At 39.5% G+C, this 15145-nt stretch overlaps 1 protein-coding gene across 4 annotated transcripts in view; it reads right to left on the reverse strand.

Annotated features, from left to right (window-relative positions):
* Positions 1 to 737: 737 nt before the first annotated feature.
* The window catches only part of ZNF608 (zinc finger protein 608), an 84022-nt gene continuing 69614 nt past the window's right edge, over positions 738 to 15145 (reverse strand). For 2 of the 4 annotated variants that reach the window (XM_088054594.1, XM_088054595.1), the window contains 7 exons: positions 10069 to 10156; positions 7132 to 9583; positions 4952 to 5369; positions 4236 to 4408; positions 3197 to 3350; positions 1839 to 1920; positions 758 to 874 (listed from right to left, as the gene is read on the reverse strand). In XM_088054594.1, the coding sequence (XP_087910720.1) occupies positions 868 to 874; positions 1839 to 1920; positions 3197 to 3350; positions 4236 to 4408; positions 4952 to 5369; positions 7132 to 9583; positions 10069 to 10156 (3374 nt within the window). In that variant the 3' untranslated portion in view covers positions 758 to 867. Of the gene's footprint in view, positions 875 to 1834; positions 1921 to 3196; positions 3351 to 4235; positions 4409 to 4951; positions 5370 to 7131; positions 9584 to 10068; positions 10157 to 15145 lie in introns of those variants that run through there. The other 2 variants (XM_088054596.1, XM_005528112.2) reach the window with 2 other exon arrangements.

Genomic DNA, 15145 nt, shown 5'->3' on the forward strand with positions numbered 1-15145 from the left:
ATTAAAGTCTCTCCTCTAAATCTGGGTAATTGTAAACATTAAAAAAAAGACTGCAGGACTATTCAAGTAATAGAACAATCACAGATGTCTTCTCATATGCAGGCTATTAGGTTATCTGCCATTCAAGATTATCAAAAAAGACATTTCATTATTCACAGATGCTCATTATCTCCATTTAAAATCTATACATTATATACAACACAGTTTTTGTGGTACTAGAATCCCCATGCCTTCCAAAGGTATATTTTTCACAATACACAATTACAATGAAACAGTGAATACAGTAACATTTTACACTGATGCATCTTAATAGGAACCACCAAATAGACATCTACATTGTACCAAAGTGTCATCACAGTTAGCCTCTCTGAGAGCTTGTGGGAAATACCAGAAGGGTATGCAAGGTTCAGGCACACTGATACATAACATTATTTATTTACAATTGGAAAGGAAAAAAGAGAGAAGAAAAAGGAAAGGAAGAAGAAGAAAAAAGAAACAAACAGCCTTTTGCGGTTAACGCCTTCTAAACATGACAAATACATATCTCCATTTAGTGTGTGGTTCGCAACTTAGCAGCAGACCCTGTGTGCGAGCCTTGGTACTGATACAAAAAAAGTAAAGAATATATATATATTTTTATATATATATGTATATATATATATACGCATATATATATATATATAAAAACAGAAGTCTAATTACAGCAACATTTGTTACTCTGTGATAAAATCTGCAATTTACAAAAATGAAATGACTGGTTTTTGCCTGCCATTAAGGCATTTCAAATTAACACCATGGAACTGATGTCTGTAATAAAGCGCTTCCTCATGTGAACCAGTCACATGACAATGTTCATCCCCAAATTCATCATTCTCTGAAAAGAGAAAGAAGAAGGTTTTAGTAAGCAGCATCCTTTCCTCACACATTTTTTCCTGCATCTTGAAATGACACCTTGAAAGGAAATCTCTACAAGTATTCTCTAACCCAAGAAGAAAAGACAGCAAGCCCTGTCCTCATCCCTCCCCTGCCAGGAACAACATCCTAAAGTAACCTGTGCCAGGATTTTTCTTCTGGGTTCTGATACCCTATCATTCATCAGCTCTTCTGGGGCTACAAACCTCTCTGCCTTAAATAATTGCTTGTTTCAACACCAGCTTTCAGACAGACACCCGTAACTTAGAACTTCATGGTTCCATTTGACACGTTATACTGAGTCTTAACATGCCAGCAATGAACAAAACCCTAATGTTAAAAGATGCTTTGGAATTTTCCACTTGAAATGGGATCATCATAATACAGAAGTTCTCCTCTTGACAACCTAGTAAATAACTGACAGGCTTTGAGGCATATAAATGTATGACAGGGGTGTGCAACTTAAATACAAAGCCATCTCTAATGGGCTCCCAAACAAACCTCTCTAAAAGCATGATCAGCAAGCCATGAAGACTTGCAGAATAGATAAAATCCTAAGTTTTTCTGGTCATGTGTGGAGCCAGCTGGATATTAATTTTAAACTCATTTTATTAAAAATCTGGATCTTAAATTATATTTCATAATCTCTTGTTTTAGCTTAGTACCAATCCTTAAAACACACTCTATGGAAAATCCCAGAAGACAGACTACTTGTTCTTTCTTAATGACCTATGTTACAATTACAGAACACAACTAAGGACAAAATGTCATTCTAAGGAGAATAAAACTGCAATTAACCCAGAGTAACAGGTTTCTCCTCAACCTTAAAAACTGTCATACAAGGAAATGCACACCATCAGGCTAGAAAAATCTGTGATTTTCTTTCTCCTCTCTATGTTATAATATATAATTTATTGGCTATTTACCTTCTTTGTGCAGGAAACATACCAGATGCAGATGCCTGTGCAGCCACCTGCTGAGTGGCAACAAGGGCAGCAGAGGTCAATCCTGAGAGAAAAAAGAAACAAAGGAATTTTGATGTACTTCTGGTTTTAATGGATTTTTGTGGTCATAGAAATGGTAGGAAGGATCACTAAGACAAACAACCAGAAAATGTGGGAGGGGTTAACACTACATAAATGACAAATATTTCAGGCAACGTTGTTAAGACAGTCTGCCCAGTATGATCAATATACCTTTCTGTAATAAACTGAATTGATAGATAGTCTATGTCCTTGATAGATATTCTGCAAGAAATTACAGCATTTCTACTTCCTGCATTTCTTTCCAAATACTGCACTGAATGATGCTAAGTGGTTTATATGAGAGTTCATGAATAAGAAGCTCAGTAGAAATAATAGGTACCAGGAAACAACAAGAATCAAAAGTCACAGTGAATTACAGAAACGACATGCCAGCTGCTCAGGATACAATACTTTATTAATAACTTACCATTTTTACAGTTTTGTTACTGAACAAGCATAATGCATCCCAAAAGGCATACGGAATCACTGAATCACACTGAGAAATGTCAAGACTTTTACACAGGAAAAATAAGTGCTGAGGCACCAAGTCAACATAAAGAAGAAATGTCATTTAGCCACCAACTGTGGTAGCATGTAGTTTTGTAGCATAGTTTGCTGCATGGGAGGAAACCTCCTTTTAATTCAGCTAGAGTCCACAGTCAGAGAAAGAACATTCAAAGACTGGTATAAAGCCTAGGGAGAATAAATTGTATCTCACTGTGCTGCTTTTTCCCTGACTGCAACTTTGCACATGGCATTTGCCAAAATACAAAGAGTCCTCTTTCCAACAGTCAAATTATAACAAGCACAAACCCTTGTGACTGCAATGCCTTTTACGTAAAATATGTTCAGTATAAGAAGCTTTTGTCTTTGCTACACTTCCTCAATTGCTTACACAACCCTAATTATACAAAAAGGAGGTTGTTTGGTTTGGATATTTTACTGCCTTTCAGACAGTTAATGTCAGTTTGCAGGAGGAATCAAAACATTCATGTGGATGACACAGCCTAACTGGTTCATCTTTAATAATGCTCTGACACCCAGTTTTGGAAACAAAACTTGATATTTCTCAGGCATGAAGTTACTAATTTATTGCTAGAAATGCTGCAAATTTTCAAGCCTTCTTCCTAAATGTAAAGCTCTTCTGTTCTAACAATGGGATCTCTATTCAAAATGCTTCATGTAGGCACAATTTCCAGTGTCAAGGCAACAATTCCATGAGGCAAGCTAATCCCATCCATTGACAATTTTCTGCTCACCTTGAAATGGGTCATACTGTCCAGGTATAAGGGGGTAGCCCATTCCAACATGTGTATGGTGGTGTGTATGGAGATGCCGCTGGCTGAAAGGAGAATGGCGGTCCCGTTCCCTTTCTGCTTCCCGCTCACGCTCAGCTGGTGATTTTTCCACAGGCTAGTAACAGAAAGAAAACTGATGTGAGAATTTTAAAAGGGATGAAATCACTACAAAACCATGTGCTACTACCTGTCAAAAGCCTTTTGAATACAAATGATGAAGCTACCTTTTCTGAAGAAGTATCTCTACTGGAATATTTGCACTTGATTCTTATCTGAAGCTAATCTTTCTGGAAGGTTTCCCAAGGCACAAAGATTTTGAGGCAACACACTGCCATCTTGAAGACAGCACACTGACTTCTAGTTTTGGGCTCCCTGAAGCTCGGCTGGCTTGACAATGCCTGAATAACCTATGTGCTCAACCTTCTAAAGCTCTCTGGGGATCAAGTTTGACTGAATAGCAGGAAGACCTTTTAGAAAATAGAATGAGAGGCAGTGGCATGCTCACAATTAAAACCAGCACCAACTTATCTGAAAGTGAAACAACAGTATTTGTTCCAACTTTGTAAATCTTGTTTGTATATCTTCAGAAATGGGGGCTGGTAATCAGCTACTTAGAAGATGTGGATGCTTGACAAATACAAGGAGGGGATATTATCAAATCCCATAGACCAACTTCTCATTTCATTAAGTTCCCAAAAATAAAAGGAGGTTCCTGTTTAACTGCAAAAATCTGTGCACCGGGAAGAATCTCTGAATCTGTATTTCTATATTGAGTCCATTCAAGACAGGAAACCTCAGCATAGAACTGTGTCAGGTGTGTTACTTCTAGTTTATGCCACAGAAGCATTCTGACTATAAATTGCTTTTATTGTAAGCAGTACTATAAAGAAGAATCATGCACTCATAGCTTGATGCCAGATTGTGTACTTCCCACAATTGTGATCCTCCTCTACCCTTTCCCGTATGTGACAATCCTCAGTAAGAACAGATGAAGCCTTACAACAGGTGACTTGCTGCGGTATTGGTTGGCATGCTGCTGGAGCAAATCCAGTGCTTTGGACTCAGTGGTTGATTTTGCATTGATGCTTGGGCTGGTATTGACCTTCTCTGCCTCTTCTCTCCCTGACATCTTCCCATAAACTGGATAATGAAATCCTGGAGAGAGATAGGCCCCTGCAGGTAAACAATAAATACCACATCAAGTTACTGTTTTTACATTTTGATTGTATCAAGGTAGGAGGAGACAATGTCAGAACAGAGAATTACATCAAAAGTAGATCACATGACTTTCAAATGGCACCACTGCTCTTCAATTTCATCACCTAATTTACCCTGATGAATGGAGGTTATAAAGAGGGTTGAGTTGATAGCCATTTCAGACATTTATGGGTCCTTTTTAAGTAAAAGGAATAGTAACTATAATGGTTCTGACAGTAAGTGCTTAGAATATTTTTATAGGCAATAAACTATCTGTCAGTCTAACAGCAACAGCAGACTGTCAAGTGTTGAGAAACTTGAGAGTTCATAAAAGGAACATCTTGTATTAAATCAGTTTCATCTACAGAACTTTCCCCAGTGGAAGCACAACCAACACAACATCACCCATGAAGTTTCTAATTTAGCCTGCCTACTAACACAAGTATTAAAATGCAGGCTTCACTGAACCTGAGGACGCAAATGTTAACTGGCATGCAAGGCAGGTTTCGGAATACATACCAGGATAGCTGTGCATTAGGACTGGAGAGACTGCGCGATAGGCCGGATGGTTGGGATCGTACATCTGCGGATACGGATAAGCATGCAAGTACTGGATGTATGACTGATGCTGACTCATTGGTGAGGAAACTGCTACTCTACCACCCCGAGAGTCCTTCCAATTTACAGGAGTCTTTTGATCATCGTTTTTTATCTTGCTCTCATCCACTGATTGAGAATCAGAACGCTTGACCTCTTTAGGCTCCTCTTTAATGCTTGCTAATGAGACAGGAAGGTTAGGCAGGGAACTTTCCTTGTTAGGTGTTTTTCTAGGGCTGTCTTCTTTTAACTTTTTCTCACGATCAAGTTCTTCTGATTTTTGCTGATCAAGGTATTTGGGCTGATAGACATAATGATGCCATGTTCGTGAATCTGGATCCTAATACAGAGGAGAAAAAAATTGTTCTGAACTTAGACATAGAACTAAGTTTGTTATTGATATTTCCCACATTTCAGTTAATGTATTTTTAATAGCTGTTTTAATACAATATCCCCATTACATAGAGGAGAGGTTTGCTTGCCACGGAGTGCCTCGAGCTCAAAGTCAAACCAATATTCCCATGAAGGAGCAAGAGTCTATTATCAAAATTTAATTCAATTGCTTCATCTTATATCCTTCTTCATGCCTTTAACTAGTTTAATCATGAAATACATATGCAATGTAATGAAGTTCTGAGACCATGTTATTCATAAAACATTTTAATTAAAGCCCACAGAGAGATTTTTCCCACTAGAGAGCAAAAAGTATCTGTGAACCACAAAATTAGAGCTGGCTAATGATATGCCAGAGCACTTAGAATACCTGGAACAATGCACATGAAAAGCTGATCTGGCAGGCAAGAGTCTAATGCTGCCTCTAGTATTACAAACATCCAGGAATCAGTTGAAGTCAAACATTAAAGCAGACTTTTTCAGCTGACAATCTTTAAAGTTACAGATGGGCAAGTATTTATTGGATCAGGATTGTATGGTTTAAAGAACATGTACTGGGCACTGTAAATACTTTTTTACATAATACAATACACAGACCAGTTTATAAAGATGTTACAGAACTAAAGAGGGGTGTTTCTTACAACATCACACCAAATCGGTAGGGAGAAGTAACAGGAAGACTTCTTTTTCTAATATAGGATATGCAAGAGTTAATTGTCAACATTTTCTCCAATTGACAGACATTAATGGCACACGCCACAGAAATATAAGCAAGCAACTTAAATGCTTGGACAGTCTGGTTCAAATACTCACTCGAATCAGCAGAAATCTTCTCCTACTTAGGTCAGTACCAACCCACTTCCTTTAGAGCTCTCTACTCCCACTCCCCTGATCCCACTGTACCTTGAAAGACAGCCTGTAAGGGTGAAGTCTGGGATGTACCATACACCAGAACATGAAAGCATCAAGCATTGAGGCTCCAGTTCAGAGCACAGAGTCGCATTGCCTCAAATGAAGGCAATGTGACATCTACGAGGGTCAGCATGAAGCCACTGGATAAAATTCTGGTTCCACTGAAGTCAATGGCAAAACTATTGCTGACTTCAATGGAGAGAGGATTTCATCCATTGTGTAGGTCTGTAGGGGCTTGAGATTGGTTGAGGAGAGAAGGGGAACTTAACTGCTTCAGAAAGGTCACCTTGGGTTAAGATAAAGAGCTGTGCTTTAAGCCAACTCTTCAAAGAACCAGCTCACCCATCTTTAGTAAATGCCAACTGTCATTTAACACAAAAAAGAAACACTTCAAACCATGTTTCAAATCTACTTTAAGTCCTCTCACAATGAAAGCTGCTTATTTTGCTTGAAATTTCTCATTTCTGAACTAAGCAAACTGCTTAGAATTTACAAGGAAAAGAGAAATTTAATTCTATTTTATTAATGCATATAATTTAAAATAGTTCAGGTCTTAAGCCTGCTCTCGGTCATCACCTTACTAGACTTTTCAATTTATTTTTTTTGTTCTTTTCAAACAGCTCAACTGGAAGGTTTATTGGTCTATTCACAGACTACAATACCATCCAGCATGAAAAAAGGATGGTGGAGTTTGTTTGGCTGCAGAGGTAGAAGAAAGTATCAGAATTGGAAGAAAAAATCTCACGTGACTTAAATGATAAACCAAGACACTCTTGTTCCATTTCCTGTGACCTCACCTGTTTAAATCTTGTGGTTGGGTCTACTCCTGTTTGCTTCATCGAGTCCATAACAGATTTCATCTCCACAGCTTCCTTTATAAGCTGGTGGTTTTCCATTTGTTTGGCTTTGAAAGTGTCAGACTGAAGCTGCTGCTGGTGGTTGGAAAGGATCTGTGATTTGCTTGTCTCCTCACCTTTGCTAGGAACCGATGATCCTATTTTAGTGTTGTTTTTGCTGGACTCTGGAGTTGAAGGGGCCTTTGAAATAGTGGCAGATGGAATATTCTTCTGTTTGCTGTCATCCTTCCCAATCTCCTTCATGGGAGGGTCATTCTTCCTTTCACAGTCCCTCCCACTTTGTGACATTTTCTGTTCTGCTAGTCTCTGGTCCTCATAGTATTTTTCATACTGCTGCCTGTAAGCAGGGTTGGAGGCCATTAAGGACTTTTGGTCCATATAGAGCCCATAGGCATACTGTCCATAATAAAGTGACTGAGCAAGTGCAGGGTGTCTTTGAGTTATAACTGACTGATGTTGTGGCTGCAAATTAGAGGAAGTGCTTTCACTTTTCTTGGCATCTGATGATTCTGCCTTCTCTTTCTTTTCAGACTCTTCCTCAGCCTCTTTTTTAATTTTCATCCCCTGTGGGGTACTGCTGTTCCCAGCTGCTGGGGCACTGACCTGTCCAGAGTGCAAGTAACTCGGGGAATAATAAGGATCGTAGCCATGGTAATAGGGAGAATGAGACTCTTTTGCTTGAGCTGATTGTGCTGTGGTTGAAGAATGTCCTTTAACAACACCATCTTTATTAGAAATAATATCTGATGGAGAGCTGGCCTTTGACCTCATGCCCTCCGACCTGCTATCAGAGCCACCATCATCAGCTGCATCAGAAATATCTGAGTAAGCAGGGCTGTTGGTTTTAGCGGCCGTGCTGTCTGCGCCATTCTGTGTCAACACGTGCAGTGGGGCCATGGCAGATTGTCCATTCACCAAAGTGCTGCATTCCATCCTGGAGGCACTCCCTATGGAAGGGCTGGGCGCATTGTCTGTGAATGTGTAAACTTTATCAGCTTCAGCCTTAATACTTGCCATCCTGCTCTCTTGAGACTCTGACAGTCCATTAGCTAGCACTTCATTCTTGTTGAGATGGTCCTTTAAAAAATGTCCAGATAAGTCTTTTCCAGACCCTTTTGAATCCTCCAGCTTCCCCAGCTTAGAATCCATCTTGGGGCTGCCTGTCTCTTTGCTTTCTTTGTCCTTCAGCTTTCGCTTCTCCTTTTTCTTTTTGTCTTTGAGTGATGTGAGAGCTGGGTTTACAGTGCTTGGCTCTCCCATAATTGTGGGCTTTGGTTGAATGGGTTTCAGTGGAGGGCTCTTTGGTGTAGCCTGAACAATAGTAGTTGTTAGAGAGGGCAGTCCCGGTATTGTCCCTGTAGTGGTGGTTGTAAAGGCTGTAGTAGGTATAGCTATTAACTGGGGAGGAGTTGGTGCTGGCGCTGGGGCAATGGGCCTGGCTGTTTTCAGCTTGGAAAGGTTTTTATCCACTTTGCAATTGTTTGATTTCTTGCCTTTGTCACCCAAACTCTTCTTGTCGATTAACCCTTCAGCCTCCAATTTCGGCATCTCGGTTTGCAAATTGCCATCTGCTACTGAGCAATTATCCAGTGTGGCTGCCATGTTAGAAATTACTGGAAGGCTGTTCAATTCACTGTTCATACCCTTCTTTTTGCCAGAATTCTTGCCAGTTTTGGAACTGATAACTGAACCAGGGCCATTGCTGGTCAGTTCTCTCTTTCCCTTGGGGGTCCCTGGGGTAGCAATGGAGGAAGGAGATGTCGGTGCTTTTAGTGGATCAAAGCCTGGCAAGTTTGTGCTTTGCTCACTGCATTCAAGTGCCACGTTACTCAGTGCTTCCTCGCAGTCTGAAATTTTGTCTTCACTGTCAGGTTCAAACTCCAGTTTGTTTTCTGGGTCTAAGTGTGCATGAGCCTGATGGTAACGTAATCCATTAATGTGCTTGTACTTCTTGTTGCAGTTGGGGTGAGGACAGTCAATCAGCACTGGAGAAGAGCAGCCTTGGTCCAAAAAAGTAGTCTCAGGTTTCCCCTGTGGGGTGGTGGGAGTGCTTCTAGAGTTAGTACGAATGCGTTTTCCAGACTTATTGTCCTCTGAACTGGAGTTCAAATCCAGCTCCATAGGAGGCTTAGTCTTCCTCTTGTTTGTGGATGAGGGGCTGGCTTTGACTTCATCCATGGCGCAGTTTGGGGGTGTTCTGCGCCCACTTGAATTAAGACTGCCCCTCCTCCCCTTCCCATTGGCACCGCCTCGATTTTTATTCTGAAGTCCTCTGGACTCTGCAAAACTCGCGTCATTCCCAGGCACAGCCGCAGCTGCAGCGGACCTTGCCCGCTTTCCCCTGCCCCGTCCTCCACGCATTTCCAAGTCACTTGTTGGTGATTCACAAAACCTGTACAAACAACAGATTTCATCAGCAGGAGTCATGAACTAAAAAAAAAAACCAAAAAAACTCACCACCACGTCCCGGAAGAGACACTTCACACACGTTAAAGAAAAGATGTCCTTCTGACAAATGAGAATGTTACAGTGTCAAAGTCATTAAATAAGGACAAAAATTGTAAGGACATACACACCTAGTTAGAGCAGTGGAGCAAAAAATTTTGCTAACTTACAGAAATGCATTTTACAGAAATTTTGAAATTAACTGCTCTCTGACTGAATCCCATGTATTTCCCCTTCCCTCTCAAAAATACAAAAGTAAAATAAAGAAGAGCTTCCACCCCATGTTTCACACAGAATAAAGAACTACTTGTTTCACTGGTGCATGTTTTCAATTATAACTGGTTGTGCTTTTTTAATCTCTGTACAGTCTCTTGCCTGAGATTAGGGGTTTAAATACAGCAGAGAAAAAACAGACTCAGAATGTTTGCCTACCTAGGAGGGGCCCAGTCATGCTTTGTGCAGTCCAACAGTGTTCCCACGTAAGTCTTGTTCCTCCATGTAACATTTACCACCAGGACACCTGTCAGTGAGCAAAAAAAAAAGTATTAGTTAGAACAATAACTGGGATAGACTTTTTTTTTATTCTTTTATTATTTCTTATATTTTTTCTGTCCTTCCCCCACAGAGTGAGACGTTTACTCTCATTTGTTTTCAAACACTGTGGTCTATATTCTTCCTCTTTTCTGGTTTCAGTGACCTCAAGTTAAAACCACACAGGAAAGACAGCAAACGACAAAGAACAAGAATGTGTGCACGCATGTGTGTGTGTAAGACAGCTTGCCTGTGTGACTGTGTGTGTGTGTAATCAAGATACAGCTGACAGAAGGAAATGGGTTTTGCCGTGTCCTGCTGTAAAACAGCAACACTCACCTCTTAATTTTGCTATTATTGCACATAATTGCTTTCACTTGGCAGCCGGCCAGCATAAACTAAGCACCAGTTACAGTGTTTAAATCAGAAGGTGACTGAGAAGAATAATCTGCTTTGCTTTGAACAACATGATAATGATGCTTCTATTTACTTGAAATTACTCATATCCAAACACACAAACATACACACATATGCACTGCAAGTTTTCTTCAGCAGATATTGCTGGAAAAATGTATTATTTGCCTTGCTTTTGCTTCTGCAGGAAGTGAGGGACTAGACATGAAACTTCAACCATACACCACTGAAGGCAGGAGTAATTGCAATATATATTTATATAGGAAGAGGGATCCTTCAAACAACCTACTGTAATTTAATTGCTTTTTCACTTATGACTTTTATTAAATGCAAATTTGCCTGCCTAAAGCAGAATTCTAATTTCGTTTTATTTGAATTATCCCTGTAAAATTTGTGAATGATAAGGTTATTTTAAATAACAAGAAAATAAATGTGAGGGGATGTCATTCAAATGTTTTCAGGTTGCCCTCAAACACTTCTTCACATAATTTATCATCATGTTTATGGACTAGCCAGCATAATGACCCCTTTAATTCATTAACTGCCACAGATAAACAGAAGGTAGTATTATTGAACCAGACATCTCTTCTCATTACACACACTGAAATAAGAAATACATTTTAGCTAACAAAGAAAGACACAATACAAAATGTTCCCAATTTATGAGAGGCGTAAAGACACCAACTCGCAGCTGACAGCCTTGTTTTCCCTCTACACTTCCCTTGTTCTATCTGCAGCGTCTCTGTAACAGATATGATTATGGCATTGTGCCAGAATGTTTCCAGCCCATCTTTTTGCTTTGTCTTACCAGCGCAATTTCTAATTTTGCACTGAAACCATCCCTCTCTACTGCACTGAGGTGAAGTTAACACACAAGTGACAGCTTATTTCCTCAGGGATCTTTTAGCAGCAGGGAAGTATTTTAAATGTTGGTAGCAGAGGTGTCAGGGAAGAAGATATTTTCTTGAAAATTCTCTGTAAGAGATCTGAAATTTATCCCCCAATGGTTTTTCATTGCAATTAGGCAACTGGAATTTTGTACACTGGGATGAACTGGTTTGAAGCATGAAAGACAAACTGCACCTCCAGCCAGAGTCAGAGTCAGGCTTTCAGTACCTAGAAGGACCATGGGGAAGGTGTTTAAAAGGAGAAACTTGATGGGCCACTTAGTCCCATGGTCTACTTGACAGGGTGGTGTTGGGTCATAGGCTGGACTTGATGATCTCAGACATCCTTCCCCAGCCTAACCAACTATGTGATTCTGTGATCAGAGTTAAAATGCCATGCTGTATTCTTATGACCTAGGCAAACCAGGCAGCCTGCAAAGACACCAAGGCTGCTTTACACTGCCCCTTGCTTAAGCATGGAGGTAGCCAGGGGGTGCTGGGGTCCGGGGAGGAGGAGGGGGAGGAGGAGGAGGAGGAGAACAACCCAGTACATCCAAGAGAAAATGTCTGTTGGTGGAAATGGGGTTTCTAACAGTGAGCAACTCCAAGCTATGTTCCCACTTGCTATTCACAGCCTAGAGAAAAGAGATTGCAAAGGTGTTTCTCTGGCAGACATGATGCCTTTCTTCCACTGTAACAGCTTTTCATTTGTGACTCTGTAAGGTTCCAAGTGAAAATTGAGTATTTTCCACTAGCAAATTGTATTATGGCATGCAGCCCATCTATCTGCAAGCAGCACACTTGATCCCTCCAGACCATGTTCCAGCATTTGTTCAGTGTCCCAAAAGTACCAAGCAGAGAGAACTCTCTGACATCCCACAGAGTATTACTGAAGAATTATCTTTGTCATTTATTCTTCCCCAGCTAGTTCACCTTTTCTGAAAAAGTAATTGTTATTTTTGTGGGGATTTTTTGAGTTTGGATTTTTCTTTTCTTTTTTTTTTTTTTTTCTTTTAATTTGGGGGGGTTGGTTTGTTTCTTGTTTTGGTTTGGTTTTTTTTGGCAGGGGGTGTCAATGAAGATTTATTCTGATGTACGTCTCCATCTTCCTTGATATTTGTAATCTTGCCTATCTCTACATGCCCTTTATTAATTTATTTATATACCAGACCTAGGGATAGTTTGTTACCTATTGACAGAAAAGAGGGCAAGGTAGAAGGCAATGAATAGCGAAAATAATAAAAGCCCCTGAAATCAATACATATTCCAGTAATTGTAAGAAGACATTTAAATGACCTTCCAGTGTAAGAAAGTCAGTGTTTCAAAAGCAAACACAACTAAGTTCCTCCCTGAAAGTCTGCTACATATAGCATCTCATTAAATTTGTTAGGCTGAGCAAAGGCCGCCTTCAAGTATGAGAGAATATTAATCTTCACACTGTGTTAGAGTAGCAATGGCAAGGAATACATTTCCTTTCCCTAATGGATAGCACACTGCTCAGCCACACGTAGGATTCCACAGAACTGGCAGCGAAGGTAGCTCATTTAATCTTCTAAGATTATCACAGAAATGGGTGAGGAGAATATAAGTCACATGAGAGGTAGGACTGATCTAAGGAAATGTGCAACTGGTGGAGGCTTATTAGGCCAAAGCACCAGAAGATGAAAATGGAGATGACTGAGCTGGTACTCCACACAATGTACTTGATGCAGGGCTGAAAAGTAAGGATTATTCTTCTAAATCAGGTTACAGTGTTAGTCCTGGCACAGTGTTCAAGCTCAAACCCACAGCCTCTGCTGAGCCTGCTCGGTCCCAGAGGCAGTGCTAGAGCAGTGTCCCGCTCACCTCCCACTGTCACCTCTGAGTACACTGGCCATGCACTCTGGGATGCACTAACCCTTCTCTGGGCTGTTCCAGCTCCTCTCTGTGCACATGTGTGCCCATGTATCCCCTCCACCTTGTGAAGGAACACACCACACACAGGACCAAACTCTCAGGGGCTGTGTCTAATAGTAAGTCCCTGTAATGAGACTTCCTATTACATTAGACTACAAATCATGTAGCAATAGTTTATTTAACATTGCCTGAATAAGAGAGGAAATGCAAAAACAGTGTGAGGAATCCACAGATCTCACACTATCTAAACAAAGAGAGGTATTTCCACCTTAAAAAAAGCCCAAAAACCTAAACTTTTTAAAAATACCCATTACTGAAGAATGGGAAAAAATTCAGATGCTTGTAATGAAATGAAATGAAATTAAATACCTGAGGGTATTTGGTCTCTCTAAGATTCTAATTCAGGAGGAAATCTACTCAAATATCTAATTCTGTTCTTGTGAGGTTAGATCAAACAATAATGGATATATGCTACACACAAATGTTTCTTCAAGCATCTTAAAAAGTTTGACCAAATACCAGAGCACAGTTCACAAGAATTGGACATAATAAAGAAAATCTTATGTCCCCAAAATATGGATATAAATTTCTTGGTTTAATTTGGTTGATCATTCCATTTGCAAACTATGTAAATATTCACAGTTACAGTATATCCAAAATAAGCAATACTTTCTGCAGTCTCCAGTGTCATATATCTTACATCAAAGCAAACAAGAATATGAAAATTAAAAGTTCTGAAGTTACTATCAATGCTACTCTTTATCATTAAAGAGTAGACATAGTAAGCAGAGAATGTTTGATGTGTGGGAATTACAAAAAAGTGTTATAACATAAGAAAATGGGATCATGTTACCCAGAAGTTTCACAGTTCACCTACTGTAGTTTTTCTGACAAAATCCATTATTAGCCAAGGCAGGATCATACCCAAAAGCATTAATGTTGGCACATTAATGGCACATCCAGGATGTCATCTGGTGCCCACCACCACCACCAGAAACTTTTCCTTTAACATTAAATGTTGTCAGCCTTTTAGGAACAAGAGAAGATTCTGTATTTTGCTGTTTTCCTTCACAATGTGTGTACCATCATAATCATAACCACAATGATAATGGCAAAAACAAAAATTCAGGCAGGAAAAACTAACACGTGCCTATAGGAGCACAAAACCATTTTACATAAGTACTTCTGATAGGTAACGTGTACAAAACAACTGTGTCAACTTGTACATGAACTTTATTATGGAATTAAAGGTCACATGTCACAAAAGTGGTATGTAAGAAAATAATTTCAGAAACCTACAAAAAAACCCTCACTTTTTATGAGTTCTGTGGATATAATGTATCTCTTCTTTCCCTGTGCCTTCTTCCTCCTTTTAGAAGCTATGTTACTGCATACCAAAGACCAGAAATAAAATTTGCTATTTACTATTAACTATATCTCATAGAATTAAATATGTCATCACAAATTGGAAATGAAGTAACTAAACTTGTTGCTAAGAAATGGAGATGTGCTATTTTGACATAAAAACATCACAATCAAAGGTATTTTCAGTACCAAGTAAAGGTATTGTTCATATGGACTGCTTGGGCACTGCAAGTTTAGCAGACACTCTTGAAGATGTTCCTTCATTTAAGACAAAAAAACCCTATTTTTTTTTTAAAAGTACCTAGTCTAAAACAGATTACAGTCGTTTCTTGACTCTATTTTCTGCAATGAACACAAGCCAGGAATTTTTATGTTTGTATTCAAAACTTTGAAAATTATATCATGTGGTGTGAAAT

Source organism: Pseudopodoces humilis, chromosome 4 (genome assembly GCF_049639895.1).
Source record: "Pseudopodoces humilis isolate 2021_Gansu_Grassland_sample_001 chromosome 4, ASM4963989v1, whole genome shotgun sequence".
Lineage (NCBI taxonomy): Eukaryota > Metazoa > Chordata > Aves > Passeriformes > Paridae > Pseudopodoces > Pseudopodoces humilis.